General features: G+C 41.3%; 2 protein-coding genes across 4 annotated transcripts in view; both read left to right on the top strand.

Annotated features, from left to right (window-relative positions):
* Positions 1-9,731: 9,731 nt before the first annotated feature.
* LOC143025993 (uncharacterized) lies at positions 9,732-10,265 on the top strand. Its single transcript, XM_076185977.1, has one exon. The coding sequence runs from the start codon at positions 9,732-9,734 to the stop codon at positions 10,263-10,265; it is 534 nt and encodes a 177-aa protein (XP_076042092.1).
* A 2,473-nt stretch (positions 10,266-12,738) lies between these two features.
* Positions 12,739-23,437, top strand: part of LOC143026397 (serine/threonine-protein kinase Chk2-like) — a 32,556-nt gene continuing 21,857 nt past the window's right edge. Inside the window, exons 1-5 of one of the 3 annotated variants that reach the window (XM_076186698.1) lie at positions 12,739-12,926; positions 13,261-13,370; positions 15,968-16,061; positions 19,053-19,161; positions 23,150-23,304. In XM_076186698.1, the coding sequence (XP_076042813.1) occupies positions 13,332-13,370; positions 15,968-16,061; positions 19,053-19,161; positions 23,150-23,304 (397 nt within the window). In that variant the 5' untranslated portion in view covers positions 12,739-12,926; positions 13,261-13,331. Of the gene's footprint in view, positions 13,371-15,967; positions 16,062-19,052; positions 19,162-23,149; positions 23,305-23,437 lie in introns of all 3 variants that reach the window. The other 2 variants (XM_076186697.1, XM_076186696.1) reach the window with 2 other exon arrangements.

Below are 23,437 nucleotides of genomic sequence, written 5' to 3'. Positions count from 1 at the left end.
TTTCGTCTAAAACTTTGTAATTTGTGCAGGAGCGCAATGATATTGGTGAGGAGATGGACATTATCTTCGGGCTTCGCGCGTTGCAAGCAGCTCATCAGGTTCAGGTAGTCGGTGTGGATAACCACAGAATTGGAGTGGGATACGAGGGCATGTTCTAGGGCCCCCTGCATCGCCACGGCCTCGGCTTGGAGAGAGGACTCTCCTGCCGAAGGTGCATCCATCAGTGACGAAGGCAGCTCCGGCCTTGTGTGGGCTATTTGTTTCTACTGAGCCGTCCGTAAAATACGTCGTATGACCAGGTCGCGTCAGTGCCCGGATGGTGTTGTTTGCCGACACGCGTGCATCGTCTGGGTGGCATGCGCCCTTTTTCCCCGGGAGTGACGTAATTTTGAAGGTCACAGGAGCCGGTGCCCACGGCGGCGGACATTTAAAGTCCGGATGGGATTTTGGTATGCTCTTCTCGAGGAGAGGTTGACGCATTGAAAGGAACCAGAAGCTTGGCCGCGTGAGAGAGCCAGGTGTTGGGGCGATGCGGTGTGGCTGCACGCTGTAGGGAGGTGTAGATGGCCCGACGTAGGCCTGTCTCCTCGCGGGGGTGGAGTGCACAGGCAACAAAGTCCGCCCCGACCATTTTGATCCTAAGTTGGAGAGGGGGAAGCGAGGCTTCACGCTGGAGGTTGAGAATTTTGTACCACCGTTGTGCTCCCAGGATGATTCTAGCAGCTTCGTTGTGGCTTGTCTCAGGCTGCTGGAGTTTTTCCGCGGTCACAGTAAGGAGAGCCGGGGCTGCGTAGTCGGCGATATAGCGCACAGCTTGTACATAGTACGTGCGTAGGACTTGATGTGTGGCACTAAGTGTCCTTCCACACATGGCCCTCATCACTGTGGTTCTGACCGTTATTCTCTCTCTGAGGTGGAATATTTCCCTGTTGAAGGTGAGGCCCTTGTCAAGCCATACGCACAGGTACTGGAAATGGGAGACCCAGTCCAGCACGAACTCCTGAGTAACGAGGGGTTTCTCTCCCCGCCCGAGAACGAATGCCATGGCTTTGGACTTCCGAGGGGTTATTTTGAGCCCGATCCTGACTCATTCCGCTGCGACGGCGTCGAGGCAGCGCTGTGCCCTGTTTTAGCATTGCTGCCTGAACCCCCTTGATAACTGTGGAGAGAATGCCTTTGAGGTTACTCTCTTCCATGACAATGGCAGTGGGTGAAAGCTCCACAGTGGTCGTGGGTGTGGGAGCGGGCATGGGTGCGGGAGTGGTTGTGAGCTGGTGTGACCCTGGGGTGTGTGTGGCGGCATTGTTGGGAGTCGAGGAAGCAGAGGTTGTAGGTGACCGGCGGTGGACGTCCATTTTAGCGGGGTTCACGGCCGAACGACGTGTTGCGGTCACTTGCTGTCTGTGAGATAAGGGAGCCGTGGTCGGAATGGGATTGGCCGTGGGAGGGCGGGGTGCGGGTAGGTCGGGGAAGGTTCCTTTGTCATCAATGTTGGGCGCAGGAGTAGGGGTTTGTTTGACCTGAGGTGGGGGGGCTGGTGCTTCTTGCTCCCCCATATGAAGGTTTATGGTGGTGCTGGGATGAAATCCACCCGTCCCGCAGCCCTCTGATAGCACTGCGTGGCCCCAGTCTTCCTCACCGTGCACCGAGTATTCCATGCATGGTGTTTCTTGGCGTAGTTTGGGCATCTGGCTTGGAGGTCAGTGTCCCCTCTCTTGAATTTTACGAGGCACATGTCTGTCAAATGAAGGCGACTGCAGATGCCGAATCGGGGAAGACGTGCTCGACAGTGATTCCGATGACCATATTTTTGGCACTTGAAACACCCGAGGGGATCGGAAGTGTACATGCCAACGTGAAACTTTACCCACCCCCCTAATTCTAAAGTGCTGATGGGATCCCCCTTGACGTCAATAATCACGTGAGGGGGTTCCTTTTTGTATTGGTCGAGTAACCACCTAGCGTTGGTGATCATGGGCTGACGTGTGATTAGCCCCAATCTAGCTGCGAAATTGTAGACCACCATTTTGGTCACGCTATCTTCCGGGAGGAACTTCGTGATGTTCAGACGATGTCCTTGGATCTCTTTTGCCGCGTCGAGAATATCGACTACATTTTGGTGGCCGAGGGTAAGGAGGACCGTGTCATCCCTGTCACGTACCACAAAGTGTGACGTGATTTCTTTCGTGATGTGGATGGTCGCACACAGTCCACATGCACGTCACGTCACCCCCCCCCCGCACACACCTGGTCAAAGTTGACCCAGGCAGGGTCAGAACAAGGTCAGGTCTTGGCTAATCCCTTTCCTTTGGGTCAAGACGGGCCATAGCATAGCCGTCTGCGTCGTCGCAGCACTTATTGCCAAGTTGAATATTTTCTTTTATTTTTAATTTGAAATGTCCCTTCTTTCTGGGTGTAACCCAAATCACTTGTAGCGGGTCATTGGTGTATTCAAATATGTACTTCTGTAATTAATATCCATTTTGACAAGACATACGTTGCGTCGCTGTCTTGATATTTTCAAATAATAATTTGTAAACTTAATTTGACCGCGTATGGCAACACTCGATCGCCCGGCCGTCCGACTGGGTCACATAATTATGTCAGTGTGTTGCCATTACAATTGTATATTGTATACTTTTTATTATGTTAGAATTAAGAATATTTTGTATGTTTGTACTTGCATTTTGTTTGTGTTTTGGTTTGGGTTCCTTAAAAAGGTTCTTGTATATGGGTTTTTCTTACCGTTTTCGAATAGAATATGGAAAATCTTCCTGTTCTGTACTTTTGGCATTCTGACCACCTTAGGTCATGGCGCCTTTATAAGCAGGACCCTCTTGTCTCTCGTGGCTTGTCTTTTTCTTTCGCCTCGGCACTTGGTCGAGATTCGGCCGCTCTCGTCTCCTTGAGGGAGACTTTTCCCCGATACCTAAAGGTGTGCAAGGCACCTAGGTAGTATAGTGAGTATATTTTTAGTGGGTGAGAAGTAGGATCCCCTTTTAGAGATACCAATCCTGGACCTGGCGTGTCGGAAGGCTTTTGCCAGTGTTCCTTTTATTAATCCCTGTTGGAATTTTCCTTTTCCTTTTTGGGTTAAGTTAGATTAGGTTTTCTTGTGGGCGATCAAACTACTATTTGTTTCCTATTTCCCGTGGTTGGAATACCTTTTGGGATAGGTTTTTGGAGTTGAACGTGTCAATTAGACTTTTGTTCTTCCCTGTTTTTCTCTCCACCTTTTTATTTTAATATTTTCACTTACGTTTCATTTTTATTAAGGGGTTTTATCATTTTTTCTATAGATCGCATTTTGGGTCTTTCTGGCTTATCCTTTTCTCACCCGTATGTGTCTATTTTAGTTTCCTTTATTTAACTTCATTAAGTATTATTTTTCCTACCTCTGTCTTGTATAGTTTTGAATTCAAATCAATTCTTATTCGGGTTTTCTCTTCTTATATCTCACGTGAATTTTAATCTAAATTTGAATTTGTAAAATCTTCATCTTTAGAATTATCTTTAATATTAATCTAATGTTCATTGATATTTCATACAAGTGATAGTCAAAGTCAGATGTGTATAATATATTGGGGGTTTGTTTGTTCTTGTTTTTGTTTATTTTATTTACTTCTTGTTGTAATAAATAAATTTAGAAAACTTATCCCTCTTTAAAAGAACCTGGATACGATTGGCATAGGGGTTTGGGGATTACTAGAAACCAATTCCCATTTAATCATCAAAGATCTAAATATCCTCATATCCGCCTAATGCCAATATATGACAGTACAGTAGCCTAAAGCAGAGGTTCTCAAAGTGGGGGTCCCGACCCCCAGAGGGGTCGCGAAATAATTTTGAGGGGTCGCGATTGAGATCGAGATCCATACAAGCTTACATAAGTACATGCATATATACATACATACATAAATACATGCATACATAGACAGGCAAGTAGATACACGGAGACAGGGAAATGCGTTATAATGATTGTCAGAAATTCGTTGTTGTTGGGGAAGTGGGTCGCGACTCTATCGAAGTAATTTGTAGGGGGTCGCAGCCAAAAAAGTTTGAGAACCCCTGGCCTAAAGGAGGCTAGCTTTTCTTGTAGGAGGCCGGTCTCGAGGGATCGGACGACGTCGAAGGGCGAGTCGAAGCCGTCCGAGGGGTAGACCTTGTAGGTGGGGAGCCTGGAGATTTTAGTGTTGTGAGTTAGATCCGGTGCTCCTTCCTCGTCGTCAGAACCAGGAGGTGAGCCTGGGTCGACTCGGCGTTTCTTTCTACTTGGAGACAGGGAGACCGCCATGGCCTTTGTCCCGGTGGGGGTGGGTTTACCACAGTCTTGCGATGCCCTATGAGCTCAACCTATGCCGGTGCGCTAGGGTGCACGAAAAAGTAATCAGGAATGTGAGTTCCCCACGAATGCAGTTCCAACAATTAAAAAAATAAATAAATAAAAAAAAAGGGGCTATGTTGTAGTGCAAGCGCGTTATGTGAGGACAAGGGTTGGCAGTGGTGCCAGAGTACAGAACCCGCGTCCTGCTCTTACAAGAGTGAGCGGGAGACTGGAGGGGGAAAGAGGGGTAGGTTGGTTTATGACCCTCAAACACTGGCACCCTTCTTCAAATTGTAAACAAGCTCGAGCCTCTGGCGTATCGATTCTTCATTTCAAATTTGTTTTCCTAATTGTAGCTACCACTGGCTCAGCTAGTCACTGCAACTGTGAGCGATGCATAGATTATCTATTCACAAATCACTTAGAAACCTATCCCCTCCTTTGGCACTCACCCCACGCGATAAAACCCCCAAAAACACGAGAGCCACGTGCACACCGTGCCAAATGCTTTATAGTTTCGGTCACACAAGCTACCAAAATTTTTCTACAATTGTATTATCCTATAGGTTTAATCATAATATTGGATTTCGTTCCAAATACCTGTGTTCAATTATGAATGGTCTTATTCTATCTATCCATTTGCAATGAAAATATAAGTGAATAAATAAAGAGTATTGACAAATAAATCTGATTTCATTTAAATAATATATATATATATATATATATATATATATATATATATATATATATATATATACACACACACACACACACACACACAGAGTAGGGTTAACACCACCACTTTACCTTGCATAAAATTAATGATAATGAAATTTATGGTATCACATAATGATAATATAACAATAATAACAACATATCATATACACAAACCCAATAAAAACACAATAAATACATAGTAATTCATACCCGGCACTACACCTTCATAATGTCTCTACAACATAATCCATATAGTAGCAGTGTTTAGTGGGTGGCATTTTGAAAAGTAAAACGAAGTCGGATCCCGTCAATAGTCGATAAATGTGGATATTTTTCACAAAATAATAATAATAATAATAATAATAATAATAATAATAATAATAATAATAATAATAATAATAATAATAATAATAATAATAATAATAATAATAATAATAATAATTGTCACAAAATCCCTGGACAGTGGAAGGAGGAGGTGGTGGTTATGGGGGCGTGGGAAATACCTACCTTGGCTGAGATGAAGGGGATGGATAACTGCAGTGGGAAGCCGAAGTCCAGGAGATTTGAGTCACCGACCGGGACCACGCGCGCTCCCTTCTCGGCGCGCGTGTACATAAGTCAAAGAGGTGGGCGGGGGGACAACTCATTAAGTAGACCGTCCTAGGCTAATCAAACAGATCATCCTATTGTGAGGTTTAATGATCTAGATTAGTTCTACAATCAAAAATTGTAACCATGCTACTCAATACTTAGTAGGATATTTTAACAGATAACCTAATTTCACTTATGTATCCTACCTAATCCCTGCGCAAGCCTAAGACATCTAACTAATACTTAACCACTAAGTCGACATTTTCTTTGCTTCTCTTAGCGTCTTCTGCTGTTTGCGGGGATGTCTTCCAATAGGCGCGGGTTCCTCGTTCCGGCAGGATGCATCTGGGGTGCGGATGCCTTTGTGGTTGAGCTCGGCGGGAACTGACTGACCTCGTGAGGTAGCACTTCACGGTGGGAGTTGGGATCGGTACGCAGGCGTCTCTCCGTAATTATGCCAGTTCCTTTTCGGGCAGGATGTCCCGAAAGGGAGCGCTTCTGCACCTTCTAGTGGCGATACGGCAGAACGATTAGGTTGGGCAATCACTGAAGGCGACACTTCACCGACATGTTCCTGGTCACGGTGGCGCTGAATGTCGTAGCACTGATATTCACGAGTTCTCCGGGCACTAGTCACTTATAATTAATCAGCCGTGTATGATTGACGGTGATTAAACAGTTCGTATTAATGAGTGGAATTCGTAGTGACCACTCTACGAGAGAATGATGCACATTTGGACCTTCCGAGGACACGTGTGTCCCACCTCACTCTGTGTGAACCCAAGCCGCACTCCTGGTCAAGCACTGACCTCTCAACTGCCTCCCATACTGTATGGCATACACCGCTGCCGTTTTTCGCAATGTCAACTCAATAGTTCCGTAGGGGGCGCTGTGCAATGTTTATGTGGAATTTGAAATAGTTCCAATTGTTCCTTGTGGATAGTCACTACTCACGAGAGCGGAAGATATGATCCTAACTAGTCTAATTAAAACTAGACTAAACAATAAATGACAAGCGCGCAGGGGGGGGGCGAAACCGTCAGAACTAATTCGAACGGTAACTCTTGAATGTAATACACTAATTCTATTCACAAAATAGCAACTTACAACTGCAAGAAGGAATAGTAAACATAAAAGGATGTGAAATCCCACACTTAATATTAAACATTCGTGTCTTTGCTCGCAGGCATATGTAGACACCTGGAACTAAAGGGGGGGAAGGGTTTCCCTGAGCAACTAGAAGTCTCTCTCAAATTCGTTAAGGCACTGTAATTGATTGCCAAATTGGCACAATAGTTAATGAGGATAAGGAGAAGGAAAAATATCAAGAAGTAGTTGCTAGAGGCCTTAAGAGTTCCAGAGATTCCAAGGAGTAGAGGGAATTGATAGACGAAAAGGGCTGAAAGAAGACGAAAAACTGTGGAGCTTGCGTCGGCTAGGCCCTTGAGCGAAAGTATTTGGTAACTGTGGTTTGAGAACAGACGTAAGAAAACGAGAAGGAATAGGCCGTGTGTCACAACCCAAAGTTGTGACAATAATTAATAGTAATAATTGTGTAGCGAGGCATACATAATCATTTGTCCACATGGAACTTCCTTGCGCAACTACTACTACTAGTCTACAGAGCATGATAGGTAAGGTGGAGGAGAAGTAGGAGGGGAGGAGGGTTTAGTGTAGAATAAAGAATTAAATAGAAGGAAGTTGAAGTTACAATAATAGGTGTGAGGCAGGCCCACTTGCTACATGTGAGTCGTGACGTTATAGCAATGTTTGTTTCTAATTTTAGGGAACTGTGCGGAGCTATAGGGATCTATAGTACCTAAACCGTATGCTCCCCCCCCCCCTATGTAGGGCATTTACCCACGATACCGTAACTCCGTTTTATTTTTAACATAATCATATTGATTACCTAAATAAATCAACATAGAGCAAATAAAAATTGATTATATGTCGGCGGCTCTACATCGTACACTGATTAAAAAAAAAAAGAAGTCTGGATCGAGCATCTATTGTTTCAAAAGTGAAGTCACTGAGAATTCGCTGCGGCCATCTTGATGGGACCAGTTTTGAGACCTCAAGACATTGTTTAAAATGAGTCATTTGGGTAAAAAGTCACTCAAATATCTGTTTTTCCTTTATCGATTGAAAAAGTTTCGTGAACTGTTAATGAGTAGCTTCATGAACCATTACGAGATATCATAGACAGGGCCGTAGGCTGACCAAAATGCCGGGGAGGGGAGGGGGGGCGGCGGCAGTAAACAGAGGAAAGTCTGGAATGTGAGGTATCACAACCAAAATATAACAGGCATTCAATTCTGTATTCTAGTCAAGATGTAACATATTAGAACTTAACATATAGCAAAGTTGTCTGTTATGCATTGTGCATACATCAATGTGCAACAGAAGAGTATGAGACAAGGGGCTTCTCTGTTGCAAAAGCTATGGGGTCCTCTCTCCCCACCCCTAAAAAATGGAAGTTAGTATTGTGGTATGAATGTGGTGCGAGAATGGGTGTGCAGCCGGCACGGGGACAAGAGTCACCCTGTTAAGGCCCGGTCCCACAGGCCTTGCGGGTGAATTGCAACTGAATTACGCACGAAATTGGTAGGCAATCGCCAAACATACTCAGTATTCGTGATTCATGCTGAAATCAGTTGGCCAACCTCCGCACATGTTCCCAATGCATTTGCACTGGGTGGTTCTTCCGCTCCCAGATTTTTTAGCTGCACAAAATTTTGGTTGCGAATGAGATTTCGTAATACATTCGCAATACGTACGCAATACATACACAATCCATACGCAATACATCCACTGGTATTCGCTATGTTCGGCCTTTATCCGCAACTCACGGGTAATTGCGTGTTGGAATGGGAGCGTAGGTATCGTGTATGTATACCGAATGTATAGCGCAAGGTAAAACTAATACTATAAGGTACGTTGAGCACCCCCACTCCGCGCACCTCCACCGTGACGTCATAGGAAATTCAGAGGGGGAGAGAGTGACAGGTGAAAGAAAATGTAAACTTTAAAGAAAACCATCTGTATGTATGGTAAACTTTAAAATTACACTATGATGTTCACATAATACTGAAATTACGCAGTATCACTTTCTTATCCTCAAATTATCAGTATCTGAGATATGACCGCCAGATAAGCTATAAAAATGTTTTCCATGCTTTCATATTAGGTGGATATTAATATGACGAGTTATTAGATGGGATGACATGTCAACTTATATGTAGACCTTTATCTCCACCAAGCTCAGTTATGTTTTAACCGGATTCTTTAGTCTGTTTATTTGCAATTGAATGAAAATTTCAGGAAATGTTGCTAATAAATAGTTACTTTCAAAATGACGGCTGCATACATATCCAGATGACCGAGTGTTGTGTGTGCCACATAATTCAATCCATTTCTAAGTTCTTTATCTTTGGGTAGTGAAAAGAAATGTATATTTTAATCACCTTTTAGTCTAACGGCATTGCACTTCTGCACTATACAAACTGTTGGCATTTTTATATGTTATTTGTCTGCCTTAGCTACCCCTTTAATCAGAAGATGGAGCTTCGCTCTACACACTGGTGTGTGAGTGACTGACAGCTCTCGAGTCTCGACCCGCGGAACCCTGGTCTCGATATTTCCGTTGACGTCATCATCTACCTGCGCAGTGGAGAGGTTTTCTGGCTCTCCCTCACCCGCCCGCTAACGTACCTTATAGTATTCATTTCACCTTGGTATAGCGTACCTATCATATCCATACTACGAATTATAAGAATGCATTCCAAATACATAGCGTATACAAAGTGTATAATTTGCGAACCAATAGCGATTGGATAACGATAACCCAAGATTGTATATAAAGTGAGCCAGAACTGAACTCACGTCGATTGTTATCTGGTTCTGGAGGGGTATATACTTATATACCATGGACTCTCAAAGATGCCGTCTGATTGTTGCTTTCACCCAACAACATAACAGTCAAATTGCACAACTCTTGCTAGTGCTCCAGGAAAGAAGAAGACGAAGAAGACGGTCAAGATCGGTCTGGGTCAGACCCTAGATTGGCAGAAGACTGGAGCTGGGGATCTACGATAGGCTGATGGTGGAGCTGCGACATGAGGATCCAAGTTCCTTCCAGAACTTCATGAGGATGTCTCCAGCCATGTTTGATGAATTGCTAAACAGGCTAACTCCAAGACTCACCAGGCCAAGCACCAACTACAGAGCAAACTTGGAGGCTGGACTCAAGTTGGCAGTTACCCTGCGGCACTTGGCCTCTGGAACCAAATACAGGGACATGGCGTATGGCTGGAGGGTGCCACACAACACCATCAGCAAAGTTGTAAGAGAAGTCTGTCAGTCTGTCAGTCTGAAGAAGGATGGCGCCAACTCTCCAATGAATGAATGCAGAGATGGAAATTCCCCCACACCATTGGGGCCATCGATGGCAAGCATGTCGCATGAAAATTCCCCCAAGACAGGCTCTGAATACTACAACTATAAGGGCTTCTTCAGCATCATACTGTTGGCCATGGTCAGTTCAGACTATAAGTTCCTGTGGGCAGACGTGTCTGGGAATGGTTCACCATTGGATGCCCAGATGTTCAACCACAGAGCTGAAGGAAAGCCTTGAGAACGACAACATCACGGGTTGGCCACGTCCTGACCCCGCCCAATGACACACAAGATGTTCCCTATTTCATCGTGGGTGATGACGCTTTCTCCCTTAGGACATACCTGATGAAGCCTTACAGTGGCAGAAACATGACCAAGGAGGAGCGCATCTACAACTACAGGTTGTCAAGGGCCAGGAGAGTGGTGGAGAATGCCTTTGGCATTATGGTGAACAGGTTTCAGGACATCTTCCTCCTTCCAAGTTGGCTGGCGTACTGGTGAGAAACGGAGCGCCCGCCCTGTTTTAAACCTCCGCAACCCAAATGCCACACATGCGCAGTGCATCCGCAATCTCCGGAATACATCCGCTCTACATCATCCATGCTTCCGCGACGCGTTCGCTATTCTTTCGCTTTGTTTGCAATGAATCCGTTCTGCTTTCGCAATACATATGCAAAAAATACGCTATTTTCCGCATTGTATCCGTTTTATACTCGCAATACATCCGGCCTGATATAACGGTATTTTTCACCCCCAGACGGCTTCCGCAATGCTTTCCGCTTTTGTTCGTAATACATCAACGACATATTCTCAATACATGTGTAATTCATACGGTTCATATCCGCACAGTATTGCGGAAAAAGTCCAATTTTGCTGCGTATGATTGCGGACGGCTGGAATCCAGCAAAATTGTCATCCTCGATTCATTCGTATTTCATCCATAATTCTGTGGGACCGGGCCAATAGAAGGGCGTGTGTCGTCGGCGGAGTGGGACGCGTCAGCATCAAGTGAACGAAGGGGAGAGAAAGAAATGAGTGAGAAAAAGTGCTGTGGAAGAAGATATAGAGAATAATTAGCTAAGATAGTATTTATAGGCGTTATTAGTGAAAGATAGACTAGCTCGAAGAGCCTTGATCATCGGGTCCTGCGACGATGCAGAAAGAACGAAGAACAGCGCTAAGTAAAATTCGCACCTCATTACACAGGTTTCATGTGCATTCTGACAATGTTCCAGGCCTTCAGATGGAAGTACAGGGTTTAGGGGTAGATTTAAGGTCCAGAAAAAACATTAATTATGAAACAAAAAAAGATAGGAGGCCCATTGGTTTTCAGAAGTGAGAACGTTATTTTTCCTATCATACATTATTTTGTTAAATGTTGCATACATTATACATTTGTAATCTCTCTCAAGGCACGTGCCCTCTAAATACCAGTACCCAAATGCGAAAAAAATAAAATAAAATAAAATCCAGGGGGTGAGCTACAAACGCCCTCCCCCCGTTAGATTTCTGCTCTCGCCAGCCGAAACTGTGTCGGATCATATTCTACTGCTAGTATGCAAACGGAGGGTAGGCCAAGTTAGGCTTTCAATTACGTTTATTTTTATGCCGTCATGTATTTCTTTGAGTATTTTTGTCAGATCGATGAAAGGTGCTCTGAGATGTCCAAAAATGGATTATATGAACAGTATTCAACAATAACCCTTACCCAGCAATTCACATCAGCGTGCATATGATACCTTGGTCACTAAATATGCTACTACAGCCTGCTTATAAATGAAAAGTACATATAAATTGTCATTTTGACTTTGACTCTTCACCTGCGCTGCATTCACTATTACTTTGATTATTCTACTGTTATCACAAGCGCGAATGGTCCCATCAATCTGGCGCCGATTAAAACACACGGGCTTCTCACTTTGCGGACGGACAACGCTAGGATGCTCGATCCATTTTTTTTTTTTTTTTTAGATCCATGTAATCGTGCGGCAGGCAGAACCATGCAAAAATTAACAGTTTGGTTAAGATTTTTTGAAGTGAGATTTATGTAGGCCGAAATCCTGACTTTTATGAAGATAGACTTATTTTTCATATTTCCAACACAATTGTATAGGACCAAGGCATGATACTGATTCTAAATTATAATTTTATTTCCTTCCATGAAATAAACTATGGTGCTACGAAACACTGTAACTCTGAAATTGCATAAAATATTAAAATATAATTACCTTCACTTTGCTACAATAGTAAAACGACAAACAACTAATCTTCGAAACTACTTTGAAGTTTGCGGAAATAATTTTGAAGTTTTATAACGGCCTCATCAAAGCTACTTTACTAAAGAAAAAATGATATGAATGAGACTGGCAAAAAATAGAAATATTAGGTTTCATGAACATATGAAATAATTTAATTTGGTAACATCAATCGGAATGATAAAAGACTTCGTTGACCAGTACACAGTATTCCTATGTTACTATGTACAACAACTCGTTTAACAATTAAAACCAAAATAACACTAAAGAACAACTTCTACTGTGTACTAAAGCTTAACCTAAGAAAAAATCGTAGTTTTTTATGCAGCATATAACCTTGAGAACAATGTGAAATAAAGAAAAGCAAGATATGATCTCGTAAAGAAGCGCGCGAAAAAAACCCCGAATGCCAACATATAATATATTTTGTAATAAGACAAATGAAATAAACGGTACAAGAACTGCATTAAAATATTTTACTTTTCAAATGCAGAGTTAGAAGAAGGATTTTACATGAGCTGTGGACATAAACAACGCAACAACTCTTGTCAACAACGTGAAGTCAAGATAACTAATCTCAAGACAGTTTATATTCCTCACATTGTACCAACTCTTGAAACTCAATGAAACCAGGTCGTGTCTAAGTAATAAACATTGTTATTGCAACAAGAAAGTGGCAACGTAATTTCAACTACTTGAAATTGTTACTATTTTGCAAATATTACAGAACTGATGTCCAACATTTTGAACATGCAATAACACTGAGATGAACATGAAGTCAAACAGATTTAAGCAACAGTTTTTCTCATAGATATACAAACTAGTTGCATTTACTGTAAGTGTATGTCAATAATTATGATAAGAAGTACGAGGGAAATAAGGTCTCGTGGAACCGTCACCAACTTTATTTAGTGCTACAGCTGAGGATAAGAACGATATCGAATGCAACCTTGATGTATAACTTGGATTAATTTTCAGTTAAAGTGTGAAATATAGGCAAGGACATTTATATTTTTGCTGGAATTTGGTGTTGCCAATGTAGAAAGACCATGACTGATTCTTTTCCTCAGAGTCAAGCAAGTACACAGGTGAGAAGAGTCTTGTTCAAATTTTCTACAATCGTGTATTATCATAATTATGTATAGTACAGTACAGTATACCTACAATTATGAAATTAATTTCACAATATCTAAGATTTATGTAATTTTATTTTGATATTCATTTTTGTTGCAAACCTACGTTCTCTTCATCCCCACTGAACAAAGGAAGAGAGAAATTTGAAATGGGGGAAGGAACAATAAGATTTACTGTAATGGCATGAACATCTACTACTGTATTACATAAGTTTTATCAGTACCCCAGGAGTAAATGGACCCTGTCCAGCAATGTTATTTGTTCCATCACCCCTCCAGTGCTAAGTGCGGCAAAATAAATTAACAATCTATTATGTATTCATACAAGAATAATTTGAGCATTTGGTAATAAAATTTAATATTTTCTTCTGTGTATTGCTATGGAGGAGTTAGGGGAACAAATTGTGTTGTGTCATTGGACCACTATATTTTAGAATTATTGGTAAACTTTAAACCTAAATGATATAGTAATAGAAAAATATTAGTTTTGCAAATTACAGTATATCAATATACGGTTCTCTTGGCGAAACTTTATAAAAAAAAAAAAAATTTGCTTAAAGCGATACACTTCCGAACGGAGCCATGACAAGTACTTCCAGATACCAAGTTTGTTTTCATAGATGGAGAAGACAAAGAAATTAAAGTATGAGTAATTGTTCTGTCCTAACCTAACATAACTTGCATTTAGTAATGTGATACTAAAACTAATAATGCTAGAGGTCATCAGGGTCATTGTCGTCAATAGGGATGGTGATGGCCAATTTTGGCATCCGATCAGATGGGGGATGGGTGTAGAGGTATTTCATTGCCTTAAGAAAAGCATGAAGCTTATCTCTGTAGCAGTGTTTAAAAAAAAATGTAGTTTGCGATGTATTGGTAGAGGCACTAAAGGCACAAGGTAGCCATTGCCATTGTCAAACTGACAGTGACAGGACTAGGCAGGTGACACAAATGTGGTTCCTCAAACCTGTTGTTGCAGCTCCATTTGGTATTGTATTTGCTTTTAGCAGTTGTTTTTTTCTGCCAAGAAAAAAAGATATTACTTTGATGTATTTTGATTTACCAAATTATTATTTAATTTTGTGTTGATATATCGCTTAGGTGTACACTTTCTTAATGATATTGCACTATTTTATCTAAAATGAATTGGAGTGTGAAAAATCAGTGAACTTCAATATTTGTTCTGGAAGTTTATCTTTTTTTTTTTTCCAATAGTGTTTTGCAGGCCTTTCTTTATAAAACATATTCTTTCAGTAATGTTCGTAGTGATTAAATGAATCAGAATTTTTTGTTTAAGTACCATGTCAGGATACTAATCTAAGATGGATGCTAAGAGGAGACTGTATGAAGGAGTGATTGTGCCAACAGCACACAGAAACATGGAACATAAGAGAGGAAGGGAGAAGGAGTTTGAGATGAGGTGTCTGAGAAGTATGATGGGGGTTACTAGGCTGGATAGAGTGAGAAAAGAAATGAGAAGATAAGGAGGAGAACAGGGGTGGTAGGGGAGTTGGGAGATAGGGTTGATGAAAGAGTATTAGGATGGTTTGGACACATGGAAAGAATGAGTGAAGAAAGACTAGTAAAAGAGGTATGGAAGGCAGATGTGGAGGGAATGAACATGAGGGGTCGTCCTAGGATGAGATGGATGGATGGGGTGAAGGGGGCTTTGGGGAAGAGGGGAATGTCTGTTGAGGAAGGACGGGAGAGGACAGAAGACAGGGGTGAATGGAGAATGGTTGTATATGGATGATGCTGTGATGCATGAGGTGGAATGGGTGGGGGTTAGGGGTGAGGTAGTATGTGTGAGAAAAATTTGATGCAGCCCGAAGGGATTTCTCCCCGTCTTCTCCTTTTCTGCATGGGGGAACGGAGAGGGGGGTCGCCAATTTAATGAAGCGGCCTTGCTGTGGATGTGCTGTGTCTTGCGACACTGCTTCTGTCCCAAGGCAGTGGACAAGGTGCAGGGATGACCCATCATCCAGGAGGTGCTAAGATAAGAGGGAGGGTGGAGGTGAGTGGAGTGTATTTAGGGATGGAATGGGTGGGAGTGGTTTTATGCCTTTTCTTTTTGGCTACCTCCCTTGTAAGGGGGAAAAGCCTTGGTATATGTATGTATGTATGTACCATGTCAGAAAATTGGGGGGTTTGGATGGTAAAATATGCACAACAATAGAAATGAGTGTCTTGAATTTTTATAGGAGAAAAATACACAGTGGGGCATTCCTAGTCCCCTCACAGTCACTCCACCCCATTTACTTGTCTTTTGCAAGAAGCATTAGGACAATATTAGAATTGTTCCACAACATAATAGAGGATCAGGAAGAGATAGATTCATAGAAGTAGTATGGAATAGGTTTAAGGAAACAGCTTAAATGATGGACAGCAATAGGGGAGAAATATCACCATTTCTTTATGAGTAAAGATTTTATAATGAAACATAGATAAATAATGTGTCTATAAGGGTGGCCCAAAACAGTTTCTAAGGATTGATGTACCAGTATTTTGTTATAAGCACCATAGATTACTACAAAGATACATTTATTTTTCAGGGCTTGTCAGAAACACAAGAAGCAGTTGCTTCACCTGAAAAAATTGGAGTATGGGGAAGACTTTTGCCTCTTAGGGGGAATATCCCCTCTTTTGGTAAGTGTGTTGAGCCAGACATTCTATTTAGGCCCATTTGAAAGTTTAGTTATGAGTGTACTCCCATGATTTATCAAGTTGATCTGGGTTTATATAGTGTGCTTAGAGGAGATTTTTGCAATGTGGTGTGCACTAGATTGTTTCACATCAATTGATCACACCCTTAATGGAAAAAATTATAAGTCCTCACAAATGTTTGTGATACATGTCTCATGAAGCTACTTTGGTATGCAATCTATACTTTATTTTGCATACCAATGTATATTATATTTGCTTAAAAGTGGCAGTTTGCCGACAAGATTGACGAGATAAACACCATATGAGGACGGAGCCTTTATTTGTACGACGTTTCGCTTATTACAGCTTTTTCAAGTACATTTGTATCTGAACTTGTACTTGAAAAAGCTGTAATAAGTGAAACGTCGTACAAATAAAGGCTCCGTCCTCATATGGTGTTTATATTATATTTCTATAATTTTGGGGGGGACAGAGAGGGGGGTTGCCGATTTAATGAAGCAGCCTTGCTGTGGATGTGCTGTGCCTTGCAACACTGCCTCTGACCCAGGGCAGTGGACAAGGTGCAGGGATGACCCATCATCCAGGAGGTGCTAAGATGGGAGGGAGGGTGGAGGGAAGTGGAGTGTATTTAGGGATGGAATGGGTGGGAGTGATTTTATGCCTTTTCCTTTTTGGCTACCTCCCTTGTAAGGGGGAAAAAGCCTTGGTATATGTATGTATAATTTTTGTCTTCATTCTCAATATTTATTCTTATGTAATAGATTTATTAACATTCCCAGGTGTTGCCATGCAAGTTATACATAGATCATGATGGCTATGTAGATTGCATACCAAAGTATATTATATAATGTATAATTTTGTCTTGATTCTCAATATTCATTCTTATGCAATAAATTTACATTCCCTGGTGTCATCCACACAGATTATATGTAGACCACATTGGCTTTGTAGTCCATATACTGAAGTATATTATATTTATATAAATTTTGTCTTCATTCTCAATATTTATTCTTGTGCAGTAAATTTATTGACATTACCTGGTGGTATCCACACAAGTTATACGTAGATCACATTAGCTGTGTAGATCATATACCAAAGTATGTTATATTTATATAATTTTTTTTTTCAATAGAAATAATACAAGAGAAGGATGGTTTGGCAGACTGTGCCTTTCTAGACCTACAAAAAGCTTTTGATAAGGTACCACACAAGAAACTAATAAGAAAAATAGAATCAATAGGTGGCATCAGAGGAAAATTATTGGAATAGATGGAAGACTTCCTGACTGGGAGAAAAATGAGGGTAGTAATTAGAGATAAATACTCAAATTGGGAAGAAATGATAAGTGTTGTCCCTTAAGGTTCAGCACTGGCTCCAATCATGTTTGCCATATATAATAACATGGATGAAGGAGTAGTGTCATATGAATTTCTTCACAGATGACACAAAAATACTAAAGAAAGTAAGAACAGAGGAGGATTGCAAATCATTAGTTAGACCTGGACAAAATCTGGAAATGGATGCAAAAATGGGAAATGAACTTCAATATCAAGAAATGTAGTATAATGGAGTGTGGAAAAAGTAAAAACAGAATATCAAAAAATTATAAAATTGGTGAAGAAGTCAAAAAAGTGAACTCGGAAAGAGACCTTAAAGTAATAATTAGCAAAGACATGACACCGGACAAACATATCAGTAAAATAGTCGGAGAAACCTTCAACCTATCAAGGTCAATAAAAGTGGCATTTGACTTCTTGGATGAGGAAATTATTTAAAAAATATTAATTACACTAATAAGACCAAAACTGGAGTATGCAGCAACACTATGGACACCCAGTACTAAAAAGAATATAAAGAAATTAGAAAGAATACAAAGAGCAACGACAAAGTTGGCACCAACTCTTTCCAAATTAACATACGAACAAAGATTGTCCAAATTGGAATTACCAACTCTGGAACAAAGAGATAGAATCATGACTATAGAATCATGAAAGGAATGGAAATCCTAGATATGAATGATTTACTAAAATGGGACAATGGAAAAACAAGGACACAAAAAAAAAAGCACAAAAAGGATAACTATAGAAAAGATCTGGAAAAAAATAGCCTCCCACACAGAATAATGGATACCTGGAATAATTTAGATAAAGAAACTGTGTAAGCACTATTCAAGATTTTAAGAAATAACTTGATGCTGAAAGATGCAAAGATGGGTCACCACGAGCATAGCTCCCTTCCCATATAATACAACTAGGTAAACAGCATAATGATAAGAAAATTTTGTCCCTTGTCCTCATTATTCAAACTTTATCCAAAAGGGTATACAAGTTATCTACTTATCTCTATACCTGCCACCAATATTGATCTCTCTTTGGTCTGAGAATTTCATGGTGTATACTCTGCTTGATATTTTTATGAGAATGGTGAAGTCATCTCTTGTTTGGTTGTCACCTGAGCCTTTTGAAGTGTCGCCAATACGGAAGACACAGAATACTGTGCAACACTCATTCATTTCAAATAACACTAGTTTCCTCTCTTGAGTAATTGGTGGATCAACCCAGTAGCCATGGTTACTTTACTTGGGACAGTAAATCTCAGAAGAGATCTAAAGCTGCTTAAATAAAGGAAGGGGAAGATAACCTCAAATGTGCCTTGAGCAAATTCATTTATTTATTTTGTTTTATTTTATTTCATTTAATAATTTATTTATGTATTCATTTATTTATTTGTTATCATAATTATTTTTTATAATTATATTTTGTTTTTACAGAAAATTTACATTCCTTTTTTTTTTTTTTTTTTTTTTATAAATAATTAAGAAATGTCATATTAACTGTTGTATTAAATGTCATATTACAATGCCATTATAACCATTTCTTTTATCACAATATTTAATATAGGAAAGTTTATGATGTGGACTGCATTAACCTGGTAATCTATTCAATCTAATGGCTGACATTGTTTTTGTTGTAGATATGATGAAGGATTCCTACAGTTTTGGGCGGGGCTGTACAGACTACAGAATCAATGAAGACTGCATGCCTGGAAAGCTACTGTTAGCCATATCCAAGACACATTTTATGTAAGTATGATGAGTACCTGCAAGTGGTCCTTAACCTCTTCAGTACGAGTCAAACATTTGCACCCCCACCAGGTTGCCTGATGTACAATGATGCATCACAATACAAGCATTATACAAAATATAAAGTTACTGCTGTTATACTTGTTCTTTTTCACCCGGAATATGATTTTGGAAAATGTGATCAAACCTGTTCACATAATATGGGGGGGGCACTCAGCCACAACAAAATAAATATAACTAGGATGCTGACACCAGCATTCTCATATGCCTGACTCACGGCTAATGATGCATACATTAGCATCATCGTATTCAAGAGGTTAACGATGGATGTCAGAGAGAGTCATCTCCCTGATGCTCATCTTGAAAACTTGTTAATACTCGTATGTGGAGTATAATGTGCATAATGTTTTGTTTCCAAACCAAACCCATGATTTCCCTTCGTCTTAACTTCAACTGTATTTCTTATACCTAAGGAGACTTGACAAGTGATTCCTCCCATTCTACTACTATAAGGGGATGTAGAAACTGCCCCCCCCCCTTCCCACCCCAACTGGGGCTATAGGTTTCCAGTGAGTGAAAAAATAGTCTTAACAGGATTCAAGACCAGTTACATTGTAGGATATTGAATATCTTGGGGCTGGATACAGGAGATATTTTGTATTTCATAATATTGAATGATAAAAGTTTTGACCTTTTTGCTGTGTTTAACTTTTTATCCATCAAGCTGTTAAGGAAGGATGTTGTAGATATTTGACATCACTGACACTGGGATACAATTTGATGGTTCTGAAGGGTTCAATCAACTAGTAGATTTGTACATCTTGTTGCAGGGGACCTAAGTCCTAAGGAATTCAGCCATGACCATCAATTTTGCTCACAGGTCACTTAAGACTTTGTACATAGATTATAATGTTTTGGCTCTGAATCCTTTGAGAATCTATATCTCACTGCTCTCCATCCTGATACATTATCCTTTATTGTTGTCCTCATGTACTTGCCCTTAACCTCTTCAATATGAGTTAAATTCTCATGCACAGCATTGGATGCCTAATGTACAATGCATCACTCTACTTATGATAAGTCACTGCTGTATTACTTGTTCTCTTTCACTCTGAGTAATAATAAACACAGAAAACATGATCAGACCAGTTCACAGAATTTGGGGGTCACTCAGCCACAACTACAAAATAAATATACTCAAGACGCTGATGCTGGCATCCTCATATACCCGCTCGTGCCTCACAATGCCTACGTAGGCATCATCGTATCAAAGAGGTTATGAAAATCTTTCATTTTGTTTACCTTTAAGTCCTGTAGTGTGCTCCAGTTTCCACATACACCCAGGACAGAAAGTCTGTTCACAAGATGAATAACATTGTTAACAATCACAAAATTAATACTTATCACCCTTCAGTTACTTCATGCCATTGCCTCGTTATTTTATATGCTCATCCAGCCTCCTTAGGACAGAATCAGCCAGATTTTGTGGAGTTGTTCACCAAGAAATTTTGTCCAAACACGACATCCTTAACTTGGGGAGTGATGGAAGTGTCAGTGTCACAGAGGCAATGTTTGATTACACTGGGTAACAATTTTTTTTTTTTTTTTTAAATCGTCCAGGGTTTTCCAGCGGAATTAGACTAATTGTGATGCTCTGAGTCCGAAAATGCCCTTGGTTTTTCTCAATCAGGTCAGGATTGTTCGCTACAGACATTTAAGTATAAACGATTTTTCGTCCAAAAACCCAATTTCTGCGGATCATAAAAAATCGGTTTTTCCGTTTTCCTGGGGAAATAAAAGTCAACGTATCCAAATTCATTCATTTTTTATATACTCGATTACATTTGATAAGCTTAATACATGTACATGAGCGTTACGTGACACAAAAGTTCGGAGTTCACGGCGTAAATCGCCGTTTCCTCGAATTCCGTGTGTGAGCAGCTGCTGGGTTGTCTCTCTTCAGCGACCAGCAGTAGTCCGCGAGCATGACTGCGTCCCACCTCCCCTGGTACCTCTCCTCCATTTGACGCATGTCCTGATGGAACCTTTCTCCCTGCTCGTCGCTGACCGCACCAAGGTTTTCAGGAAACTTCTCCATGTGTGAGAACAGGAAATGCATCTTTATATTCATCAAACACCCGAGGTTTTGGAAGTTCTTTATCATGCTGTTGATGAGTGTGGCGTGGTTTGCTGCCTTCTTGTTCCCCAGGAAGTTGTTCACCACCTGCACAAACGACCTCCAGGCGGCGCACTCTAGCGTGTTCTTGGAGTTTTCAAACTCTGTGTCCTTGATGAGCTGCCGTATCTGTGGGCCATCGAAAATGCCGGCCTTCAGCTTCTCAATGGTCACTCCAGGGAAGGCTCGCCACAGGTAGTTGAAGCACCTCCCATCCTTGTCCAGAGCACGCGTGAACTGTTTCATTAACCCAAGCTTGATGTGAAGCGGTGGGAACAAAATCTTTTCCCGGTCAACAAGAGGTTCGTTTATGATGTTGCTCGCCCCAGGTACTAACTGCTCTCGCGCCGGCCACTCTTTCTTCACATAGTGCTGGGCTCTGTCTCGACTGTCCCACTTACATATAAAGCATGGGTACTTTGTGTACCCGGACTGCTGACCAAGTAGAAAGTTCACCATCTTAAGGTCGACGCAGATGAGCCATTGGTGCTGCTCATATTGGATTTTGTCGAGCACGTACTTGACTGCTTCATATTTCTCTTTGAGAGTTGTGGAGTGTGCAAGAGGAATTGAGGCGAACTCGTTCCCGTTGTGGATGAGCACACTCTTCAAAGAGCGCTTGCTACTGTCTATGAAGAGTCGCCAATCTCTCGGATCATATTGAGGAGCGCCGAGTTTAACAAGAAGACCGGCGACATCTCGGCAGTACACGAGGTCTTCCTCCTGGCAGAAGTAGCCCATGTAGTCCTGATGCCTTCTACGAAAGAACGTGATACGCGCATCCTCGCCGAGTAAATTTTTCTCTTTGAGTCTGGAGGCCAACAGCTCGGCGGAAGTCTTCGACAAGCTGAGATCCCGAACCAGATCATTAAGCTCACATTGTGAAAAGGGCTGCGGACCATCTTGTGTTTCATACTCTTCTTCTGTATCTCCTCCCTCATATGCAGTGGTGGCCTCGTCGTCGCTATCAGGAAGCTCTCTGCACGCTGGTACAGGAAGTTCTTCGCAGTGAGCAACTGGACGGCGGGCAGATGGAAGGTCGGGGTACTGGAGGCTGCTCCGATTCTTCCGGTTGATGCCAGTAGTATTGATGGCGCAGAAGTAACAATCTGATTCATGGTCAGACGGCTCCCTCCAAACCATCGGAATCCCAAACTTCAGTGAAGTTTTCGTGCCCTTCGTCCACCGCCGGAGGTATTCCACGCACGTCATGCACACCGTGTGCGGTGCCCAGGACTTATCTTGGTCACCCAGCTTGACTTGAAAGTAAGCCTAGTATGCGCGCTTCACAAGGCTTGTGATGCTCTTCCTGTGCATTGACAGCGTGTATTCTCCGCAAATGTAGCAGAAAATGTCAGGATTATTCCTGCATGACCGTCGCGCCGAAGCCATATCAATACCCTGAAAAGAAAGAAATAAGTCAATTAGTCAATTTCAAACAGAAACACACCAGAAGCAACCATTTATATATGAATAATTCGCCATATTCTTCAAGAAAAATAGGATTGAACTCAAAACCCTTCAAATTATCATATGTATAGCTCGTCAGGTAGGCCTATGGCTGTATCTCAAAAAGTTGACCTGATTGAGCAAAACCAATGTGATATTGGGACTCAGAACACCAAAATTAGTTTAAATCAGCTGAGAAACCCCTGACGATTTTTTGGCTGTTACCCAGTGTTATTGATCACAGGTTTTCAATTGGATTGAAATTTTGGCAATTACAATTAGAACCCATTTAACACCCCTCCCATCACATAGATATTATTTTATTTATTTATTTAGTTTTTCTTTCTCTTATTTGATTCCCAGAATTTGCAGAGAAATGATGCCTTCGGGTCCTGTGGTTTATGTAACAGACACGTCATCTAATGGCACATTCATTAATGGAGAGCGTGTGGGCAAGGGCAAAAAACAGGTGCTCCAGAGTAATGATGAAATTTCTCTTGCACTTCCTCATAAAAAAGGTAAAATTGAGATATGTGTTTTATTTGATCATTGTTAAAGCTTGTGCTCTCTTTCTGTCTGTATTTCTCTTTTCTCTCTCTCTCTCTCTGTCTCTCTCTTTCTTCTTTTTTTTCCTTTCCTTTCTATCTTTCT

Source organism: Oratosquilla oratoria, chromosome 6 (genome assembly GCF_046742065.1).
Source record: "Oratosquilla oratoria isolate Oo_2021 chromosome 6, ASM4674206v1, whole genome shotgun sequence".
Taxonomy (NCBI): Eukaryota; Metazoa; Arthropoda; class Malacostraca; order Stomatopoda; family Squillidae; genus Oratosquilla; species Oratosquilla oratoria.
This window is presented reverse-complemented; position numbering and strand designations above follow the sequence as displayed.

Coding starts and splice junctions, on each gene's coding strand:
- LOC143025993 (XM_076185977.1), top strand. CDS start 9,732: ATGGTGGAGCTGCGACATGAGGATCCAAGTTCCTTCCAGAACTTCATG.